The sequence below is a fragment of the Myripristis murdjan genome, chromosome 13 (assembly GCF_902150065.1).
Source record: "Myripristis murdjan chromosome 13, fMyrMur1.1, whole genome shotgun sequence".
In the NCBI taxonomy this organism is placed as follows: Eukaryota; Metazoa; Chordata; class Actinopteri; order Holocentriformes; family Holocentridae; genus Myripristis; species Myripristis murdjan.
The window spans coordinates 30,277,509-30,301,086 of NC_043992.1; the positions used below are offsets into that span (position 1 = coordinate 30,277,509).

The 23,578-nt window shown below is 42.0% G+C and overlaps 3 protein-coding genes across 3 annotated transcripts in view; all 3 read left to right on the plus strand.

The window, feature by feature from the left end:
* Nucleotides 1-3,171, plus strand: part of ppm1lb (protein phosphatase, Mg2+/Mn2+ dependent, 1Lb) — a 46,163-nt gene extending 42,992 nt beyond the window's left edge. The window contains exon 4 of the mRNA XM_030066711.1: nucleotides 679-3,171. Within this exon, the coding sequence (XP_029922571.1) occupies nucleotides 679-1,019 (341 nt within the window). The 3' untranslated portion in view covers nucleotides 1,020-3,171. The remainder of the gene's footprint in view (nucleotides 1-678) is intronic.
* Nucleotides 3,172-3,822: 651 nt separating this feature from the next.
* On the plus strand, nucleotides 3,823-6,138 carry LOC115369963 (ADP-ribosylation factor-like protein 14). The gene is made up of 2 exons (XM_030066712.1): nucleotides 3,823-4,400; nucleotides 5,207-6,138. Exons 1-2 carry the CDS (start codon nucleotides 3,963-3,965, stop codon nucleotides 5,510-5,512), a joined length of 744 nt encoding a protein of 247 aa, XP_029922572.1. The 5' UTR covers nucleotides 3,823-3,962; the 3' UTR covers nucleotides 5,513-6,138.
* A 998-nt stretch (nucleotides 6,139-7,136) lies between these two features.
* Nucleotides 7,137-23,268, plus strand: kpna4 (karyopherin alpha 4 (importin alpha 3)). Its single transcript, XM_030066857.1, has 17 exons — nucleotides 7,137-7,395; nucleotides 8,881-8,925; nucleotides 9,150-9,239; nucleotides 11,626-11,655; nucleotides 11,889-11,941; nucleotides 13,896-13,991; nucleotides 14,333-14,418; nucleotides 15,263-15,349; nucleotides 15,448-15,617; nucleotides 17,008-17,052; nucleotides 17,271-17,402; nucleotides 17,777-17,905; nucleotides 18,662-18,766; nucleotides 18,892-18,963; nucleotides 20,393-20,555; nucleotides 20,667-20,761; nucleotides 21,243-23,268. The coding sequence occupies exons 1-17, from the start codon at nucleotides 7,327-7,329 to the stop codon at nucleotides 21,336-21,338; spliced, it is 1,563 nt and encodes a 520-aa protein (XP_029922717.1). The 5' UTR covers nucleotides 7,137-7,326; the 3' UTR covers nucleotides 21,339-23,268.
* The last annotated feature ends 310 nt before the right edge of the window (nucleotides 23,269-23,578 follow it).

Consider the following 23,578-nt stretch of genomic DNA (forward strand, 5'->3'; position numbering starts at 1 on the left):
TAGCAGAACCAGTTATGTTTAATTTATCATGGTGATTATGGTGGGACATTAGGCAGCTCAAGTGCCTCTTGTTTCATATTGCAGGACTTGTATAACATTTTCCTAACCTTGATGCCATAGCAACTAGCTTCATGCGAGTTACAAAATGTGTAATATTGAAATTTTCGTCCTTCATGCTGAGCCTGGCTCCGAGGAAAGTGTCTTGACCTAGTATGGAAGTCTGGGTCCAACGCAGACACTTCCAGTAAAATTCCCTGTTCGTGAATCTGTTCTAGCAATTATAGAGGACTCACAGCTGTACTCGCAGGATGTGACATGAATTGAACTGTATCCAATATAAACAATTAATTCCCAGAGCCCAAGAGACATTGGGCAAGTGAAAACACATTGGTGGCACTGATCCATACTATTTTTTGTTCTTTTATGTGAATCAGTGGCCTCATAGTTGATAAAGATGAATAGACCTGCTGCTGCTAGCTGGTCCAGGAGAACAAAAACATCTTTCATCTCTTTACTCTAATGGCAGGAACATAGAACACATCTGTTTTTCTTCACTTCCATTCAGCTTTGCGGTATCCTTCTCTCTATTCTTAACAATGTCCTATCTTCACCGTGGCGTGTTTTTTTCTTCTTATATTGTTAGTTCTCTGCTCCTTTCCTGTCTTTCTTCCTCTCTAGGTGGATTCATCAGTTTCAATGGCTCATGGCGTGTGCAGGGCATCTTGGCCATGTCCCGTTCTCTGGGCGATTACCCCCTGAAGAACCTCAACGTGGTCATCCCTGACCCTGACATCATGTCCTTTGACCTGGACAAGCTGCAGCCGGAGTTCATGATCCTGGCATCAGATGGCCTGTGGGACGCCTTCAGCAACGAAGAGGCGGTCCGCTTCATCAAGGAGCGACTGGATGAGCCCCATTTTGGTGCCAAGAGCATCGTCCTCCAGTCGTTCTACCGCGGTTGCCCTGACAACATCACGGTCATGGTGGTCAAGTTTAAAGGCAAGGCCAGCGAGCAGTAGACCGCTCATCACTGGTCTATCACATATCTATACTATGTTTGAATATATGTATGTATAAGATAGGCTTAAGATGAGAAAAATAAAAGAAAACGAACCCGCAACTTTTGGAGCGAGAACTATTTCTATCAAAGAAATTTACAGAAATTAGCCATTCAGTGCGTCACCAAACCACCACTTTGTCTCTCTGTCTCTCACTTTTACTGTTGTGAACATAATGTGTAAGAAAATGTCTTTTCATTTAGACGTAGCCATATCTTTCAAATACCATAGTGTGAGCTGGGTCACAGCAAATAAGTCAGATTTAGCTTTGTGTAAGAGTGGATCTGCTAATGAGTGCGCACGCATTTTGTGTGTGTGTGTGTGTGTGTGTGTGTGTGTGTGTGTGTGTGTGTGTGTGTGTGTGTGTGTGTGTGTGTGTGTGTGCATGCATGTGTAGACTGAGATGAGAAAAAGTGAGAGATACAGTCTGTCTTTGTGTTGATCTTCTCCACAATTTTCAAATTCGACCTGATTCATTCTCTGACTAACTGATACTGACTGACAAATGAAATTTACCCAATAAAAGACAGCATGGCGTTCCACCACCATATTATTAATATTCAAATGTTCAAAGTCACTCAATATTTATGTGCCCACTAACATTAGTTTATTGTCTATGACTTGCATTGACTTTTACCAAATGACTGCACTGAAAACTCAATAGTTTAGTATGTTGGGATTATTATTATTTTTATTTTATTTTTTTGGATCAAACATGTCAATGGTGCAAATCATTATTACAAATTTATTCCCTTTACACGTGAACAACTCAAATGATTTTTGTCCAAATGTGACCAGTGTAATTACAAAAGAAGTAATCACATCGTCATATCACATTTGCTGACCCTGGGCAATTTTGATCTGAGAGTGAAAGGAACATTTTGACTTCAGCTGCCCCATCTTCTTTCTCATGATGTTCACCCTTCGCTCAAAAAGATTGCTGATAGCTTGTCTGCTGAGAAATTCTCCTGTCTGTTTGGATTGTAGACAAGACGTTGTCTTTGTAAAAGAGATTCTCTCTGTGGTAAGGCTCTGTTCTGTCATTCTATTCAGCACTAAGCTAGTGTCGCATCTGATAATTTGAAAAATACTGAATAATGTAATAACTTGTCAAAATGTAATAATATGGCACTCTACATGGGATAACAAATTGTCATCACATTTTGACCTTAACTGGTGACTGTTACTTCATAAGGGATGTAACATTTTATCTGATGTAATGATATTGACTAATAATGTAACAACTTGTATGGACAAAAGTAATAGCTTGAGTTGTCACATTATTAGTTGATATTATTATGGCGTAATAGTTGACAGTTATGCAATGTGATGTCATCACTGTCAACATGTCACAGACTGAGATGTTGACGTCTTTCAAAGGGACATTTTACTACATTTTGATGAGATATTAAATTATCTGACTGATTACATTATCAGTTGCTACGGTCCATATGCATCATTGATATTGCTGATATATTGAAACATACTGTCACATTATCAGCTGTTAATGTTATGACCCAGAAATGTCCTACAGCCTGATATGTACACATCACATATGTACAGTCTGATTTTTCTTCCTCAAATTTGTCACTCAAAATGTAATAAGAAACCTTTGAATGAAAAATGTAATTGTTGCCTTATATTTGTAAAACTTCATTTCCTGTTATTAAGTCTGCTGCCAAAACTTAACTTCTTGGTTCTTAATGTAATGCAAATGAACATGCCATGCACATCGCACAACCTCAATGTCATACCGTGATCACTCACATGTAGGATAGCCTCTTTAAAAGGATGTCTCCACGAGACATGAAATTGTAAGATGAATGTACATATTGCCCACATGTTAGTATCATCTTTTCATTGTTAATCCAGCAATGAATAAAGCAATGCGCCTGTCCCTGGAAGAGGTATTTTGTCCCTGGAAGAGGCATTTACCAGATAAAACTGTTTCTATGTGCTTTTTCAGTTGTACATTCTTCCCAAATAATGTATGTTACAGAATGTTTATGTGGCGTTTGTACTTGTTTTTGCTGACTTTAATAAATTGTACAACAAAAAAAAGGCAATTTTAAAATGTAAATCAAAAGGGTAACATTAAAATGACAATGATCATAACAAATTCTCATGTTCTATTTTCCTTGTTCAACGAGAGCAAGAAGGACTAAGATACTAAACAGCATTGACAGATATCCTTTGAAAAGCTTGTTTATAGTCTGTGCATGCCACCTGCTGGGTGATAAGAATATGTTCCTTGCAGCAATCTCTACATCTGTTGACATGTACACTGCTCTCATTATCTACAGTGCACACTGGATTTTGGGATGCAGATTTAAATCTAATGCTGTAGTCTGTTGCTACAAGTCAAATAATGCTTTTTAATGCATACGCAGGTTTACTGGCTATGATAGAAGAATTCCCTAAAACTATTTACCCCTGGAGGTTGGTGGAGGCTGCATACTCAACCTACATCTGGGCATTAGTTGTGACTGAGCACTGGCATGTTGTGAGTCTAAAGATACAGCTAATGTATGCCCACCAGCCAGGGAGAGTGGCCATGAGCTAAAACTGCCCTGTGATGTCATTGCCAGGACACAGCAGGCCAAGAAGAAACACAACCGCTCCCCTCTGCCAAACATGGGCTTCCTGGTTCCTGGTGTGTGTGACGGTCCGGGGCAGGTGTGATCTGACTCCATAAACTGTGCTGCGGTAATCAGAGAACTCTATGCTCCTCTGACTTGCAGCATTACTGGATGGATAAAAAAAGCCTTACTGAAAGCCAATTGATTACTGGAAGAATCCCGTCACAATCTGGGGGGAGGAGCCTCTCTCGCTCTGTGTACATAAAAGCATGCTGATGGGCACCCGGTCTCAGCAAGAGGCCAGACACACTGAGCCAACAGACAGATGATACACACACAGCTACAGTCATTGGATGCAAACAGCTTAGCTTACACAGTTATACAACAGGAGGGAGCTCTAGTGCTTTCAATAAAAACACTTCAGACAGGAGAATCTGTATTTTCAGACATGGGCGTGCACGGCTCTAAGACCCAAAAACAAGCACAAGTCCTGATGCTGGGCCTGGATGGGGCTGGGAAGACCACCTTGCTCTACAAACTGAAGTACAACGAGAGTGTGGTTACTGTGCCAACTGTGGGCTTCAACGTGGAGATGCTGGAGACACAGCAAAGTGGGCCAGGCCTCACGGTGTGGGATGTGGGTGGCCAGAGGAAGATGAGGCCCCACTGGAGGCACCACTACGCCGACACGGCTGGACTAGTGTTTGTGGTGGACAGCTGGGACCTGAGGCGGCTGGATGAGGCTCGCAAGGAGCTCCATCAGGTAATGTCATACAACAGCTAGAGATGGGACAGGGTTATAATTGTAAAGCACAAAATTATTATGATCAAATTTGTCATGGTTTTCAGTATTACTGTGGTATTGTTAAAATGTGCTGTTAATAATTACTAGTACAAACTGAAATAATTTTATTATGTTTTGTGTGGAATATTATAAGGCGTTTGCATTAAAACAGTCACACAACCAAAGCCATATGTTAACATGAAATATACAACCCAAGCACATAAAAGACATTATAGATAATTTGCAACGTGGCCATAAAAAGTACTGTATGTACCCTGTGCACATGGCAGATAAGAAAAAAATGAATCCAAAAGGACATTTTTCAGGCTCCCTATAATGCAGGCTGACCACAACCATATAAACAAATCAAATGTGCATTGTATACATAAGAACAACTCAATACCCAGTTGTGTATATATATAAAAAAAAAATCTAACAAATATTCATCTTGTTGGATGTTTTTAAAAACTGACTTTTGACAAAGAAACTAATCAAGGATGGCTATTATGATAAATAAAACTGAAATACTGTAACTAACCATCAGATATTTTATCATGGTTTTATAGTTCCTGAAACTGGCAACCTTTCCATCCCTAATAAGAGTGTTTCAACATTATTCTTGATCAAACATTTTGCAAAAACTTTATCTTCTTGAAATCTAAAAGCCTCTGAAAAAACAAAAAGTCAATTTTGAGCAGTCAATAAGTCTTGATTGTGGGAACTTCCCGTAGTTGCGTTTGACCACTTGAGTTATGTTATGCTATCCTGTTTTCTCCATCTACTAGGTCCTGAGGTACCAGAGTCTCCGAGGAGTTCCTCTGGTGGTCCTGGCCAACAAACAGGACCTCCCTGGAGCTCTAAGCCCAGCAGAGCTGAGCCTGAGGCTGGACTTGAGCAGAGTGTGTGGCGACAGGTCCTGGTACGTCCAGCCCTGCTCTGCCACCACCGGCTTCGGACTGGAGGAGGGATTCAGGAGGATTGTCTATCTGCTGAAGAGTTCATTAAAACAGTCTCAAGAGGACATCAAGAATAAGCTGAGGTCCAAGGGCCACACCGTTATGGAAATGAAGCCAGTCTTACGCCGCGGCTAATATGAACTGATTCATTATGTGATGGTTTTCAAATCTCTCACAAATGAGGATCTTCCTAACCGACCTGTGTAACTCACCAACAAACGGCCTGGCTGTGGCATCTATCTGAGCCAGACGAGAGGAGGCAGCAGTCAGATAGATAATATTAGCACAGTACAGCGTGTTCAGTGTTAATCTCTGCGGAGAGAAGCACCTTCACTGTGACGAGGCCAGGACAAAATGTGTTTGAGCAGCGGTGATGATGAGGATGTTGTGTATAATCTTGGATTACCAGGATAGTTATACACAACTGAGAAAACAGCAGGTTTTCTCAGTGAGCTGCCATGAGCGTCTAAAAACAGTGTCTGATATAATCAAAATATTGGAAACTGACTGTAGTTTCTGTGGCGTGGTGAAGTGTAATATCCCCAATGTGCACTATGTTAAGCACTTATTCATGTTTTTTTTCTGTGTACAATCTATCTATTGAGTTGTTTTGTTTAGGATGATATTGTGTTAATGCAGTTTTTATATCACAGCATTGAAAAATAAAAACTTTAACAAGACAAACATGATTGGCTTTCATTTCACATGTCTCTGTTTTTCCCAGTTGCAGATAACAGTTTTAATTCTGTCTGTAAAGTAGGGCTGGGACAATATGCTTATCTCCTGATTTGATACTATAACAATATTTGGGTGCTATTTCTCAAGTATTGTGATTCTACAAGTATTGCAAGTCGATATTTCGATTTGCTGCAATTTATGTTTTTTGAAGTATCCTCTAGTTAGTGGATTTAAAGTCTCATGAAGCTGTGATTATCCTAAAGGTCACAATAGGGCATTTTATACAGCGATGTCAAGTTTTGAAAAATGGTCTGACTACAGTGAAATGGCTCCTATGGGGGCTAACATCATCACACATGAATCAAATGTGGCTCATTGAATCCACAAGAGTCGCAGCTTTCCAGTCAAAGCCAACTGATGCAACTCCAAGACTGTTTAGACCCCAGTCTGCACAAATACACCATTTTAGAATCAGCAAAAATAACACATTTATACTGCATGGCTTGTGGCTCAAACTGCACGGGATTAGCAGGAGGTGGGCATGTCTGCAGAGGGGAGAGCCGTGGCTGCCCATAGGGCCTGTTTTTATTCAGATATCCTAAGGTCAGAGGTCAAGAGACTCCTTTGAAAACAGCCATGCCAGATTTCGCCTCGCCAAAATGTAGCTGAACTTTGAGGCAAAAATTATTCCCCTTGCCGACAACCTACCAAACATGACATGCTTGGTTGTCTAGATTCATATCATACATCTTTACTTTAAATTTATTCAATAAAATAAATAAAAAAAAAAATCCATTGAAAATTTGCAAATAAATAAATAAATAAAATACTAATTGTGATGCTTAAGTGAATCAATTTTTCCCCACCTCCATTCAAAAGTGAACATTTTTGTTTGGGAGGTAGGCAGAATCAGGGGGTTGAAGGCTTTAATGATGTGGGATAAATAAAAAATATAGATGCGTGTAACTTGATGTTATATTTAATGCTTAAAAGACGGTCTTCCGTGTTATTTAGTATGCAGGGTTAAAATGTGTCAGCTAGCCCCACTGTGCCTGCAGAAACCAATGAGAAGGAAGGGGAATTCCCCACCCTTCCTCTACGCCAGAGCGAGGCTGCCCTTCCACCACCGGCTTTCCCAGTATGCACCGCGGACAGACCAGCAAAAAATAGTCCGCTAACGAAAGCGCTGAGAAAAGGGAACTAGGAAAGGGGTAGCTCGCTAAGCTAAATCCGCCGTCTAAACGATACTGAACGTAGCCAGAGTTGCTAACATGGCTGACAACGAGAAACTGGACAACCAGCGGCTGAAGAATTTCAAGAACAAGGGTCGTGATTTGGAGGTAAAAGTCGGCAGCTTCGTGTCGAGGAGCTGCTCTTTTCCTGTACGCCGAGCAGCGGCACCTCGGCTTCCCTGTGACGTCGTTTCTAATTTCCACCGTCGGGAACTTTGCACCCAGCCCCACACCAGGCCCTCTGCACATTAGGAGATTTAGACCCAGTGCCTTGGCCAGACTATTCCATTTGAAAGCCGTGGATTTGATAAAGCACGGGGCGGCCTTCGTTATAAAACTAATCAGATAAGCTAACTAGCTAGCCGTGAACGCCTCCGCTGCTTGTTCCCTGTTAGCTTGCTGCTAGCCAGGCCCATGGTGGACATGGTAGCTAGCTGACGTTAACTCAAGCATATCATCCACCGGATCGGCCTTGAGCTCGCTACAGATTAGTGAGCACGTTTACAATACGTCTAAAAGTATCCAAAGTTTTCTTTCGTGATGGATAACCAACATAAATTGCGTTATCGCCAAGTCAATGCAGTGGCGGATGAGCGCTATTTTGGTGGGATGGTTGGCTAACGGTACCTTGCTCGCTAGGTAACGTTAAGCTCGCTGGTTAGGGCTTGGTGGTGCTGGTTGTTGCAGTTCCACCCATCCCCCGTCTTTATCACCAAAAACAATGGCGGAAACCAGCTAGCCTGTTAGCTGACCAGCTACCTGGCCCCCCCTTTTTTTTTAAACCAAGTGGCCTCTGATTTTTTTTTTACACTTTGGGCAATAAGCCACGCAAGGAGCCACTAACGTTTCAAAGCGAACACGATCAGATGACTGATAGATTCACTCCCACGCCAAGTAATATTTGATCCACGCGTTACAACATGGTCAACCCAGCATGCGTCTCCCTCACTGTGTTAGCTACATGATGTACATGTTCAAGCTGCTTTCCTAACGACGTGCATGAGACAGACATCAGGAGTGTGCTCAGTACATCCGGGTTGACAAGTGGTGCTTGCCTTAGCTTAGCAGGTAACCACACGCAGCTTTTCTAAGGCAGTGACTGATAACACCACCGTGATTAAAGTGTCAGAGATGAAGATGTGCATAGCCTACATACAGCCATTCTTTTTGTGCCTCCAAATTAAAACCCCTTTCCTTAAAGGTACAGTTTTCCTTCTCAATATCCTGAGTATAGTTTTCCTTAATCCTTTTAATATTACAAAAGGAAACATGTACATCTTAGAATATAGGAGATGCCTGTCTTTCGATGGCACGTAAAGCATTTAAGCAGAGACATGTTAATGTCTGGGCACTTGTCACATTTGTTTTGGTGCTGTCGTAAGCACTGAGTGTGGGCTGCTGGCCTCTGGCCTGAGACATGGGTGAGACTGGATGGGAATTTATGAACAGCTCCAGTAGCACAAACTGGGTCCTGACTGCAGACTCTCTGTACGCCCATTTTAATGCCGATGCATTTGTCACTGTCTGTTTGGACTAGACTGATTTGTTTTATTATCAGGCTTTAATATATTCATGTGCTATTTTTCTCCACAGACTATGAGAAGACAGAGAACTGAGGTAGTGGTGGAACTCCGCAAGGTAATCAGAGTTTATGAGATATGATGCTATCAAGTGCAAAATACCCAATGTCTTTCAGCCTGCTGTGATACTTATTAATAAATTAAACTTTGCTTTGCTCTGGTTTAGAATTCTTTAAACCTTTCATGCACTGACACATGCTGATTTTCTCCTTGTAGTGGTGACCTAAATGATTTGGAATTGAAATCTGCATGAAATGTCCTATTATCTTCCCTCCCTTGCAGAACAAAAGAGATGAGCACCTTTTGAAGAGGAGAAATGTGCCCCATGAGGACATTTGTGAGGACTCTGATGCTGATGGAGATTTCAGATCGGTACGGTACTTTTTCACACTTGTACCTCACACTCAGATTTCATATCTGCTTCTTGTCTACCATCATCAGAAAATATAAGTCAACATTTTTAGGTTTTCTGGGCCTTGCAGTTGAAGAAGTGGGAATGGCGGCATGGCATAAAAACAGTTTATGTAGTAACGGTCATACATGCGGTTTTACATATTAAGGCCATGTTTTTTGTTGTTTTTTGTAGATTTTCATGATTTTTTGGACACAATACAGCTATTTATTTCTGAAAAAGATGTTTTACTGTGTTGTCTTTGCTTTTTGTATCAACGTTATCATATCTGTGCTAATGACATCATGTCTATGGTGAGCACTTACCCAAAAAGCCTTGTTTGATTGAGAAGACAGGAATGAGCGTGGGTGTGTCATTGGAGTAACAAGTAGGCACCAGAGATGATGAAATTAGATGATAATCAATACTGGAATTTAGGGTCTGATACTAGTATTTAGATACAGTACACAGCTATAATTTGTAATGTTGACATACTTGAAAATATATTGCCAAAAGTAATTTTGAAAAAAAAAAAAAAAAAATCAAGCTTTATGCATATTTTGTTGATTCATTATTGGTGCAATATATGCAAATACAGATGTCTCATATTATTGAACTCAAATTGGTCACGTCCTCATTTTTATGGTTGGGTTGGGCTCCAGAAGCTTATCAGTAAATGTGTTAGAATTGCTGCCCCGCTATACACACTGTTAGCAACAGTCACACCCACTCATTTTAGACCATCAACATCACAAAAGAATTTAAACTTAAACAATAATCATCAGTCCCACCCACTGGACCAGGTTGTCCTGGTGGCCTAAAATGGCCACTCGGCAGTTAAGAAATCAAATTGCACAAACTGCCTGGTGGTGGTGAGATGGCCGACCTTGGTGGCCTGCTTAGCAGTGTATCAACAATGCTGGTCGCTTTGACTCACCGTCATTTTCAAAAGGGTGGGGAAGCAGATTGCTTTTTCTGTCTAGTTCTCTGCACATGCAACTTGGCCCTGACATCTTAACTATTCTGTGTTTTAAGAGATGGCATGCATGCTGTGGAAATGAATTTTGGAAGGTTTGTATGGACAAAAGCACACTTTCAAGTGCTGTGCTCGGCAGTGTGAGTGTGATTGCTGGCCAGACTTGTTACATTTGTTTTCACTTGGTCTAAAATATCATGATTTGTTGTGAACAAGTATTGCCATTTCCTCTTCCATTTCATTGTACATCCTGCGGTCAGTTGTTTCAGAATGGCATGTTTTGCAGCTAGGCTTGCTGACCGTGATATTTACACCTTTCTGACAGATCAGATGGCTCTAAAATCCTCTTATTCCCTCAGCTGCATTTTTCATGGTTCATCGTAGGTACCTATTTGAGTTTTTATCACCACTGTTTCTGAATTTCCTAGGTTACAGTTTCCTCTCTAATCTTAATACGGCTCACATTCTTGGAGTATTACTAACTAAACAATATGAAGCTGCAGCAAGTATACAAAATATGTGCAGCAGAGTGTTTGATTATGTTTCTATATTGGGCAAGTTTGACTTCTTTGTAAATAAACCACTGCCCTTACTCATGGGTGCAGATGCAATCAACTGCAACATCTAGATAGTGTATGCAAAGACAGTGCCCATCAACATGTTAAATAAAGGCAGCAGTGTGGCACAGTGAGTAGCGTGCCTCTCTGTCAGTCAGAAGATCTTGGCTCAGTCCCTTTCATCGTCAGACATTGCAGACGCTGGATCCTGACCAGCTCTAGGGGCTTAACTTACACTGTGCATCAACCTCCTCATAGGGGGTCAAGTGTTAAGAGGATTTCCCTGTTGAAATCAATAAAACATCACCTTGTTTTTGTTATTTTGAATGCCTCCCCGTGCATACAGTTGGCTAATATACCAAAGTAGTGGGTCAATTCTCAGTCTAGTCCGGTAAGTCGCTTCTGCCTTCTGATTTTGGCATTTCCAAATCCCCAGCATTCCCAAACTACTCCTCTCTGTGCTTGAGAGACTGCCTTTCTTCTCTCTCATCATTTCATACCGAAGTAATTTGGGGAAACGGGGTTCTCACAACAGGCAAGGAGTTGACAGATGTCTGCTCTCCCTCATTTGGTACTGCCAGGCAGAACAGCACTTGGTTGTGCTGCCAAGTGTATCTAGTTTGGGAACGATTTGTTCACATCCAGGCTGGATATGTCCGATGGGTATTGCTGTGTTTGAACAACACTGACATTTTGGGTTTTCGCCTAACCACTGGTTGAGAAGTCAGTCCTTCTTTTAACTCCGGACATTGAAGTTACATATCTGTTTGGTGTACAAGTTTTGACAAAGCATGTTTCTAAACTGATCACTTACCAAATCCTTCTCTTTTACAGCAAAACACCTCCCTTGAAGCAATAGTACAAGTAAGTTGGATATTTGATTTTTTTTTTTTCTTCCATTCATCCGGTCTTCTGGGTAGTGTATGTCGAGATGCCTTAATTGTGTATAACAGTTCAACAATTTTCCTTATCATGTTTGCACTGCATCATTTTGTAACCTGAATAGGAAGTAGGCTAAGCTGTAACTTGGTTAAAATCTTTTTATATAAAGTCTTAAATTCTCTGTATAATTGTGTTGACTGTGTGTTCACTTGTAGAATGCCACCAGTGATAACCAGGGCGTCCAGCTGAGTGCTGTTCAAGCTGCCAGGTACAAATACTCTCAGACACTTGGGCTTTACTTTAATATCAATTCAACTCGGGTTACTCAAGTACGCGAGTACACAATGTTGACAGTGCATCCTTTTGCAGTTTGGTTTGTTGGACATTGCAGAAGCAGTTAGAATATAATGAAGGTTCACATCTGCGTCTCTACACCAGACTACATTGTCTAATTGACTGTCTGCTAAAACTTTTGCTCCTATTAAAGTGCGTGGCCTTTTGCAGACTGTAGTTGTCAGTATGTCAGCAATTTCAACAACTGAATTGAGTTTTTCTGCTCAGTTGGGCAGCCACAGTTTACAGTTAATCAGGCCCTTCTGGTACAGAATATTGGAAAAAGCCATCGTGGCTTAAAGTCCCCATGGAATGACCTCACATGACTTCTACTTCTGTAAAACAGAGTATCTTAAACAGGGACATCACCCTACACTAGTGGGTGTTCATAAAAATTTTAATTTAATTTTAATTTAAAATTTTGTGAGTGATCCTTCCCTGCATCATGTCCCACCCCAACATCCTGTTACAATAGGAACTGCATAACAATCAATAAAAGAAGAGTATTTCATGGGGTCTTTAATACCCCTTTTCCACCGGGGCTGGTTCGGAGCCGGTGCCTGACTTAGCACCAGTTTTTTGGTTTTCCACCGCCCGGGCTGGGGCCAAACTGGTGCCAAACTGGTTCCAAACTGGTGCTAGGCAAGCACCGACTCCGAGCAGGGGCTAAACAGGAGCCAGAGAAAGAACCGATGACGCGGCCCACCGCGTCATTGGTGGGCGGGGTTACAAAACAAAACAGGAACTGCGAACGCTATAAACATAAACAATAATCCCCGAGAAGCCGTGGGTTATACTGATTTTACAGCGGCATGGAACGCGGCTCAGCAAATTACATTTAAGGACGAGAAGCACCCGTTTTATAACTAAACATCGCTGTCATTCGTTCCGATCACGAATCCGACAGGTAGCCGGCAATAATTGTGATTTTCGCCTCTGTATTGAAATGTAGGCTTGTAAAGATACAAGCAGTATTTGCATCGCTAATAAATCCAGATCCTGCTCCACCCGGGGCCAGAAACTGTATCGGGAAAGCAGCATTATATGCTTGACTGAGACGCGGCTCACGAACATCATCCCCGACTCACTGCTCAGTTTCACCGGCTTCAGGACAGGACGGGCGGACAGAGACAGAGACGCTGCAGCCACTGTATAGTATGAGTGTGCAGTTTTATGTGTGTTGAAGTGATGAAGCTGCCGTGACAATGTAATTTCCTGCATAGGATTAATAAAGTATCATTCATTCATTCATTCATGATGGTTATTGTGATTCTGAGCGGGCGTCTCGCGCACCCGTCATTACGTTTTCCGAAGACGTCATGACGTGGCTCTGACTTGGCTCCACTTGGCTCTTGGCTGGTGGAAAAGCAAACCGGTTCTTCGTTGGCACCAGTTAAGCACCGGCTCTAGCACCAGCTCTGAACTAGCACCAGGTTTTTTCTGGTGGAAAAGGGGCATAAGAGTACAGGCCGCCTTTGGTTGAGTACAATGCAAAGTAATTTCTGAATTTGTACAGTTTGCAAGCTGTATCTTGATGCACATAATATAATGAGCTTTATTTCCTATTACAATAGTAGTAAAACATATCACCACAGAGCTCAGTGCTGGCACTGTGTCTGGACATCGGCCCCTTTTCTGTGGCAGGTGCGGTCACACTGCAGCTGATGTTGTGTAATGCTGGTATTGGGTCAGGAGCACGGTGATGTCTCCTGTTGGCATTAGTCAGTGAGACTGTTTTGTAATAACAGCCGCAATGATGTGTAGACACTTCACATTCTTCAGCTGTTTCTGTGTGTGTGTAATTGGACCTCGGTGTTGGTATGTGACAGTGAAGCTATGTGAGTGTTACTGTGTGAATAATGGTCATTTGTTCCTCTTTGCTCTTGCAGGAAGTTGCTCTCTAGTGATCGTAACCCTCCTATAGATGACCTGATCAAGTCTGGGATCCTTCCCATTCTGGTCCACTGCCTGGACAGAGATGACAAGTAAGAAGTCTGTAATTCTGTGTCTGCAAGCCTATACACAACAGTGTATTATGCCTCTACATGGAGAATGATTAGCAGCATAGAAAATCAGCCCTTTTCCTCTTGATATGATGCTGAGTGTGTCTGCACTTCAAAGCTATGCAAATGTTACAGCAGGGCTCAGACTAGCCTACATGTGAAGGAAGTTGCACAGTTATGCAAATGTGTTCCAGTTTTCACCTTCCAGGAATGGCAGAACATAAATGAGTCATCAGGATCTTCTTTTACAATATTACACTCCTCCCCAATCACTATCACTTATATCATCATTTCTGCTGCCTTGATCTGTCTCTCCTCTGTAGCCCGTCTCTTCAGTTTGAGGCAGCCTGGGCTCTGACCAACATCGCGTCGGGTACCTCAGAGCAAACTCAAGCTGTGGTCCAGTCCAGTAAGTCCCAGTGACCACAACACAACAACAAAATCATCTTATTTCCCTTTTGCATTTCTGTACATTTCTGTCTGTATTTAGAACATCTTTTGTGCTATTCAGTCCTTATTTACAAAATTCATATCATAAAAACTTTGCACAGAATTTTTATTTGTCATCATCTGCTTAAAAACCAAAGTAATTCCAAATTGCTGTCAATGATCCACTTTCTCAAAATAAAACTTCTCAATTTTAGACTTGGGAAAAGACTTTTCCTGTCTAATGTAGGGCTGAGCTGCTGTTTTCCACTTTGTTTCACAAACATGGCCAGTGTAAGGTTTCTTAAAGATGCATGCTGGTGCTATCAAACGCATAATGGAAGCACTTCATACACTCCACCAAAACTCTCAGGGGAATTGAAAGTATAACACACTTCAACATCACAGACACAATTATTAATTATAGCAATAATAGTTCACAGTATGATTATGTATAATTAATTGTGCAGCCATAACAGTCACTTCAGAAGCAGCTCAGGCATATTTTTGGCTTTATGTATCTGCATATCTCTGCTTACACTTGTCATTTGATGTTGATGTTTGATGTTTTTCAGCGTCTCATGCTTAAGATTAAACTCTGAGTGTACAGCACTTGGCCTGAAAATAGTTGTTATATATTTCTCCTGCTCTCTGCTCTCTTTTTCCATCCCTTAACATCGTTTGTATATGTATCGTGTCTTATAGGTGTTTCTACAGTGTCTGTGAGGATTGGATTTTAATTGTGAAAGTGAGATAACTGATCATAAGGTGCCCTTTAAAGTGATTGAGTCAGCTCTCATCTATATGTAATGCTTCTTTTCATGTAGATGCTGTGCCACTGTTCCTGAGGCTGCTTCACTCTCCTCATCAGAATGTGTGTGAACAGGCTGTCTGGGCCCTGGGCAACATCATAGGTGAGGTGCTATTGGTGTGAAAATGAGTGCATTAAGAAATGAACAAATTGTCTATCAAACCCACGGCATCGTCACTCTCTTGTCTGCGTTGTCTCTAGGCGACGGCCCTCAGTGCAGAGACTATGTGATCAGCCTGGGTGTGGTCAAGCCCTTGCTCTCCTTCATCAGCCCCTCCATCCCCATCACCTTCCTCCGTAATGTCACTTGGGTTATGGTTAATCTCTGCCGCCACAAGGACCCCCCACCACCCATGGAGACTATCCAAGAGGTAGGAGTGTGTATGTGAGAGATGGGGAGTAGACAGTTGGGTCAGTGCTAAAATGTCTTTAATTGTCATGTCTTTATTAGAAACCTGGAAAGGCCGTATTGTATTTTCGGGTAATAGAAATTTTGCAGCTTACTTAGGTGTAACTCCATGAGCAGTAAACCCTCACACTAGTTATGTCAGGGATGTACCTTCACCAACCTAAGCCTGTATTAACAGCTGCAAACATAAAAGATGGCCAACAGTTCTATTATTTTGTGCAGTCTACTTTAATTCATCTACTTAGAAATAAAATTTCCTGACTAATTAATGTAAGAGGAAAGTGTATAAGTGTGACATTAATACAGGTAACAAGATCAGCCAGTATATGACTAAATGTTTTTGAACACACAAGGTATATTTGTGTCAAAAAACAACCTAATTTGATGCCAGAGTAAAGTATCACTTGGGGAAAGGATTGGATTTGGGATTGTTGATTATCATGCTGTGCAATGATAATCTCTGGTGAATTCCCTCTGCCTAAAGGCTGATTTATGGTTCTGCATCCAAGTGTTGCACTAGCTACGCTGTAATTGTCTTCAGCAGTGCCAACATTTTTAGTGTTGTGTTGGTAGATCTGTGTGTAGATATGCTGCAACTCCAGATAGCAGTATTATGTTTGTATTAATTTATGCTAACACAACAGATAAAAACAGGAGTAAAAGTGTTTACATTCACTGAAACAGAGAGTCCACTGTTGGACACGTTCACTGGTGTCCAAACTACTGTTTTGGCATATTTCTTGCCACAACTTTAGTGACATCTGGTAATATTAGAATCTGTGGATTAGGTCGCACAAGTGAACATATTACTAACCTTCTCCGCTGGTTTCTCTTCAGCTGTCTATTGGGTAATATATCTGGAAACATGGTGGAAGACATAGCAGCCAAGTGAACCAATCACAGTTCTTGCGGTCTTGTTTTGCCCGGTGTGCAGGCATATTTTTGGATAGTTACATGTAAGCTATAGTGGCAGATTGTGCAGACACCACGCACACCTACCGCGTTGCTGCCTTGGCATTTTGATGCAGAACCATAAATTGACCTTTAGTGCCTCGTGTTCCTCTGTAATGCAAGATGGGAATGTGTTTAATAGTAGTTTTTTGGCAGCAGAATGAGAGAGGCATAGAGGATTACTGCCCCATCAGGGGGTTTACCTAATCTGGAAAAATAAGAGCAGATTTAGTGCACTGATGATCAGGTTTGTTGAACACATTGTAGAGCACTGGATCATCCTGCTGGCTAAGCTGTGATTAGCTCTTTATGGGACATGTAGGAATCCTGTCAGTGTTTTTATTGTCCTTTTATCCACAAACTGAATCCTTCTCTCTCTCTCACACATCCACATTCTCCAGATCCTGCCAGCGCTCTGTGTGCTGATCCACCACACTGATGTCAGTGTAAGTATGCTGCATTTTTTTTTTTAAAAAAAGTCACTCTTGATGCCTTAGTCATACAGTATGGTGCATATTCACTTTTCTCTCTTAGTAGCACTATATACTAAGGAGAAATTCCCATTAAATCAGCACTAGTGTCAAACTGATTAAGATGTATTTGCTAGCAAGGTTTAGCTGGAAGCATTCATAACAGTCTTTGGTCTTTTGCTTGTTGCCTCCAGATCTTGGTTGACACAGTGTGGGCTCTGTCCTACCTGACGGACGCCGGAAACGAACAGATACAAATGGTCATTGATTCGGGCATCGTCCCTCACCTGGTTCCCCTGCTCAGTCACCAGGAGGTCAAAGTTCAGGTATGGAGCAAAAGAAGGAGGGGAAACAAGCCAGAGAGAAAATTAATATTGCCTATGATTAAATAAAGACTGCAATTTCTGATTTCATGAAAGTACAAATGTCATTTATGTTACATATTTATTTTTTATAGTTAGTGCCTGCAGAATTTCTTTCACAGCCGTCATACAATAATTAAACAGAAGGAAACCCTGATAATTGTAATAAATGAGTAACTACCCAACACTAATAGAGTCATTATCATATGAAAGGTTAATTCATAGCATGGTACAACATGGGATTAGGAAACTATAACCACACAGAAAAGTAGCTTCTGAAATCTGCTTGCTTAAATGTTGGTGTTTTTAATGGTTCTGCGGTCCCCTTCCCTGTCCAGACTGCTGCTCTGAGAGCAGTGGGCAACATAGTGACTGGTACAGACGAACAGACCCAGGTGGTGCTCAACTGTGACGCCCTCAGCCACTTCCCTTCCCTGCTCACACACCCCAAGGAGAAAATCAACAAGGTAACACATCTTGTTTCCTTCTCCTCTCTCTCATGTACAAACACTCTGTGTCAAACTGTGACTGAGTGTGTGCTATCTGGAAGTGATGAAAGCAGAGGCTCTGTGCTGTTGTGAATGTTGTGTGAATGCTGCTTGGGAAAGACAGCTAATGATAGGACAATCCTGGACAATCCTGATGATGAAGATGAAGAAGACTTCAGCGGCTGGTGGTAGTTGTAGTTAGTGAGACGGGTGGTGGGGAGGGGTGTAGTATGTGTGCATGTGACAGGATGTGTGGTACCACTGGGCGGTGGCCAGAGGGCGCTGAAGACCACAGGTCTCTGCTGATATCGGAGTGCATCTGAGGCCTGTCACTTAAAACAAGAGGCCCACCCCTCCGTGTGTGACCTGGCCAATGATTAGAGCCTCAAAGTTGTCCTTGCCCCGCCCATAGCACCTTGTCTCGACCAAGGGTTAAACTCTTAGAGCAAACCCTTGGACTCTGATCCAGCTCAGGCACCTCAACACATCAGTATCTAATGTGCCTTGGAGGGACAAGACTATGCAGCATTTTATTCCACCTAAAGACTACACTAGGTAATTTCACTGATTACATCTTCCCTGTGGTTGATGGTGTGTAAATCAGATGAGTGACCTGGTGAAGCCTTGGGTTAGACTGAAAACTTGCACACTCTTGGCCCTTAGTGGCACATGCATGCCCACCCATTCTTGAGAGAGCTGTTACTGAGTCCTGCATTTGTTTTTTCTGTCCTGTAGGAGGCGGTGTGGTTCCTGTCCAACATCACAGCAGGCAACCAGCAGCAGGTGCAGGCTGTTATTGACGCCAAGCTAGTGCCCATGATCATCCACCTGCTCGACAAGGTGTGGGCCTCCTCCCTCTTTAAATTTTCTTATGCACAGATGGATGAGGCTTGAATCTACTTGAAAAGAGTAAAAGAAAATTGTGGGACATGTGAAATGATAACCTTAAATGCATATATTTCCAGGGTGACTTTGGCACTCAGAAGGAAGCAGCTTGGGCCATCAGCAACCTGACAATAAGTGGGAGGAAAGATCAGGTAAGATTCAACTCCTGAAACAACAGCAACTCAACTCTGTTTGCTTTTATTTTTCAACCTTTTAACCCATTCTTTCCTGGCCCATCACTTCTATTTTCACCATTTAATTGTTAGATGCTTCAGCTATGGCTGGGCAATATGGACAAACTCAAACATTTTTGACTGAACTATTGTGAGGGTGACTGTTGGTGCTTCCACAAAATGTTTACATGAGAATTTTGATAAACAAACAACAGTGATATGAATGATGACAGAACAGGTAGAAGCAACTCACAGGAAAACTAGGATAGACTAATAAGTTAAAAAAAATTGCATCCCTTAAGGCTGAATTATGCTTCAGCGTTGGAAGAGCGTACGGGGGTTGTGCGAAGCACGCATTTCCTATGCAGCGCGTGTGTGTCCAACATACCTCTGCGAAACACACAGAGCAATTCTCCTCCCACCAATGTAGACCCTGTGACGTATGGTCGCTGCTCTTGGCGAGTGGACGAGTTGTATAGGTGCGGGTACTTGCGCACCTCCTCGGCCAGGCGTTCTTCCGCGAGATCCAGCACTCTCCAAAGTTTTCAAACACAACCGACGAGTCGAGACACAACAGTTGTTTTAAAAATGGCGCTGTCGGCCGGCACAACAACAGGATGTGATACCGGTTGCAACGAAATGCCGGAAATGATGTACTTCGGCGGACCAATCACAGCTCTTGTGGGGCTGCGGAGGGTCCGCGTAGTTACAATTTTTGGGAGGTGCGCGGCAAGGCTCTGCGGCGGTCGCACAACCCCCGTAAGCTTCGCACAACCTCCGTACGCTCTTCCAACGCGGAAGCATAATTCAGCCTTTAACTGTTATGAGGCCCTTAAAAGTAGGAAATGACAACACACATGCCGTATCACAATACGATATCCAAAATCCCAGATGATATCTTGTCTCATATCTCAGTATTGATGTAATATCGGTAGTTTGCCCAGGCCAAGCTGCAGCGGGGCTGTGGTGTTCCTATGCAGGTCCGGAGAGTCTTGGAAAAATGCTGCAACAGAATTTAATAAATTCCGCTAAATGAAATATGGAAATTGCACTAAGAGCTGGGAAAAGCTCTCCAAATATTGACTGTGAGGTTGATAATCCCCAAATCACAAAATATGGAAATTGTGCAAAGAGTAGGGTAAAGTGGAGAATTGATTCATCATATATGATGAACGTTGTTTCACATTGTATGTAATTATCTAGCCACAAACCTTTCACCACCATGCTATGGTGATGAATAATTTCCAGTCATAGAATGATATTGCCTAGTTGAAAGCTGCATTTGATATTAGCATGTATCGTATTTGATGCTGACCAAAATCTTCGAATTAGGTCTGTGAAAGCTGAATTGTCAAAATGGAAACTCTAGTCAGATGATTGATCTCTACTGTATTTTCTCTACTTCTAGGTGGCACACCTGATTGAGAAGCAGGTGATTCCTCCGTTCTGCAACCTGCTGACAGTGAAGGATGCTCAGGTCGTGCAGGTAGTTCTGGACGGCCTCAGCAACATCCTGAAGATGGCTGACGATGAGGCAGAAACCATCGCTAACCTCATTGAGGAGTGTGGGGGTGAGTTACACTTCAGCTGTCACGTTTTATGTTTTGTTTATATCTGCAGTCACCATTTGGTATTCACGGTGTTGTGGGTGGTATACATAACAAAATGTTTTTCTTTGTCAGGTTTGGAGAAGATTGAGCAGCTGCAGAATCATGAAAATGAAGACATCTACAAACTGGCATATGAAATAATTGATCAGTTCTTCTCATCTGATGATGTAAGTTCAGTGGTGTAGTTTCTGGTTCACTCATATAGTGATTGATTTTTCAAGAGTTTAATAGGACTTGCCTGATATCAAATACAACATGATACGGCACTTAAAAAGTTACCAGTACATTGGAATCATTACAAAAAAATGTCAGACTTAGTTTGGATTTTTCTCCATCAAATATCTATTTTTGCTTTATCAGTTTGCTTTTATTGCTGCTACATTAACATAGTGGAGAAATTGTCCACTCCCAGTACCCTATATTCACTGTGTACTTAATCTATAAGTCACCGCAGTTAATGTCCACTGTTGGCTTTACATTAGGTGGTATTGTAAAAGGCCAGCACACAAAAGTCAAGAGTCATCAATATTCTTTATTGTCTGACAAACTTTGGTGTGGATTAGTGGTATGCCCGGGGCTTATATGAGCCATAATGTCTGCTGTTCCATGCCCAGTGCTAACGCTGTGTCGCCTCGTCTTCCCATGCAGATTGATGAAGACACCAGCCTGGTCCCAGAGGCCATCCAGGGTGGAACTTACGGCTTTAACTCTGCCAACGTGCCAGCCGAGGGATTCCAGTTCTAGAACGCATCTGGGGTATTCTGGAGTTTTGTTCACGATGCAGCACTCTGTTCAACATAAAAAATTAGGAGAGAAAGAGCGAGAGAGAGCGCGAGAGTGTGAGAGAAATTAGATCCATTGTGCTTGGCTCGTGGGATCCATGGCTGCATCTTATCTGAGAGAAAAATGTGTGGATTTCATTTGGCATTCCAGGGGAACCAGCCCAAATGAAGTTTGAGATGGCGAGTGGGTGCGAGTGAGAGTGAGTGGCTACATGTTGCAAAAAAGCAAAACATCTACATCGAATGCGTTGAGAGACATGCCGACATAACTTCTGTGTTATTGGAGCTGTCGTCTACTAAAAACTGAAAACTACTTCAAATGACAACAAAAAAGCTCGATGTCTGCCCGGGGAGAACCAAGGACATCCGTCAAAATCAAGAGATCTTGAAGTATCACAACACAACAAAATACAGCAGTAATCAACAATAACGGTAATTATGAACTGAGATGAACCATATCACAATTCTGCGGTCCTCCGAACAGAGAGGGCGCCACCCTCAATGTGCCCCTCCCCCAATCGGCCACGCTATCAGACATGTGTGTGAATGGACCCATTGTGTATGAATGTCTGGACTCAGTGCTGAGGAGCCAGGTTCATCTCCTCCAACAAGAGGCCCCAGCGGGGAGCCTCCCTCTCCCCCTGGTGGGCGGGGCCAGGAGTCCGGCTGCGCGTGTCGCATGTGCGAGAGAATGTACGGATGAGTGGTGTATGCTTGGCAGCGTGCGTGTCTGGGAGTGTGCAAGACTGGGTGAGAACGCATGCAGAGAGGAAAAAAACAAAAAAGAAATACAACAACTGAAGAGGAAAAATCGAGAAACGCATTGGCAGGAAAGAAATTCTGCCTTTTTGAAAGAGGCAGAACCTCAAATCCCTGAAAGGAGGAACTTTGGATATGAGAAAAAAAAAAGTCATCGTCATCACAAGGATTATTTTTTTGTTTTGATTTATTGTTAAGTTAGTATTAATTGACACTGGACAGTGCTATTGGCAGGTGTGGAGCAGCAGTGCATTGTAATAAGATGCATTTGGTGGCTTTTGGGCTTTTCTTTTTGCCTCCAGTGTGTTCCTTTTACTATATTTTTTATTTTCAGCTTTTAGTTTCATCGCTTGTGTAAAGGTGATTGACAACGATCATATTCCACCCTCACACCAGAACCCTAACCTACACACCAGACATGGGCTTGATGCTGTGAAATCCTGACACCATCATTACTATCAACCAAATGACTTAAATGTTCCCCTAGAGAGATTTCATTATTTTCCCTTCAATTACAGCAAAATCACTGCTTTGCAGTATTGTTGCCATAGCTTTGATTCATCACAAGGGGAAATAAGAGCAATGGCCATTTCACGTAGGTTTGTGAATCATAACCTTTGCATGTACTAAACTATAGCACAGTTATTTTTTAGGGTATTTTAGTTTCCTTAGGCTATGGATAAAGTGTAATTTTCATTTTTAAGTAAAACTGTGCTGTTTAAATGTTACATGTTTCCCCTTCCCTTACCTCCCTACTAGTTTCCGAGTTGCAGAAAAATCTGACGTTTTGCACATGTTCTGCAAGTGAGGCCTGAAGTCTTTCTCATGGTGTGTTGGTTGGTTTCGTAAGTCTGACCTGCCAGCAGCCTCTATAATATGCATCATTCAACCACAATCTTTGTTTTATTTCTAGAGTAATCCATTGACGCTTTTTAGGAATACTTGAGAAAATAATGTGTTTTTTTTTTTTTTTTTTTTTTTTTTTCCAGGAGCAGCAGTAATAAATCTGCTCATGTATCTCAGCTAGACTAAGAGGGGGGTTTAACCTTCTTGTCTCAAGATTAAAGGGTCCCCATATGTCAAACTGGAGTCGTCCTTCCTGGTTTCTCCTAAAAAAAAACAAACAAAAAAAAAACCCATGAACAAGTTTGCTGTACCTTTAGTACCTTGCAAGTCCTTAGCCCCTTATTCCCATTCCCTTTATACCATTTAGGTGTCCAAGTTTACCCTCTTCCATTTTATTTGTGTTAACTTTGAAACACTGTAGTAATGGATTACACTTTGTGGTCATAACCTTCTGTTGAACATAGGGGTATTTTTTTGCAGCATTCCTTGTTAGCAAAGATGTGGCTTAAAATCTAAAAATTATGAATTGAAAGAGAAAAAAAAAGGTGGATTGCTCAACCTGTTGGGAGATAGGCTACAAGATAGGTTGTCTTCAAG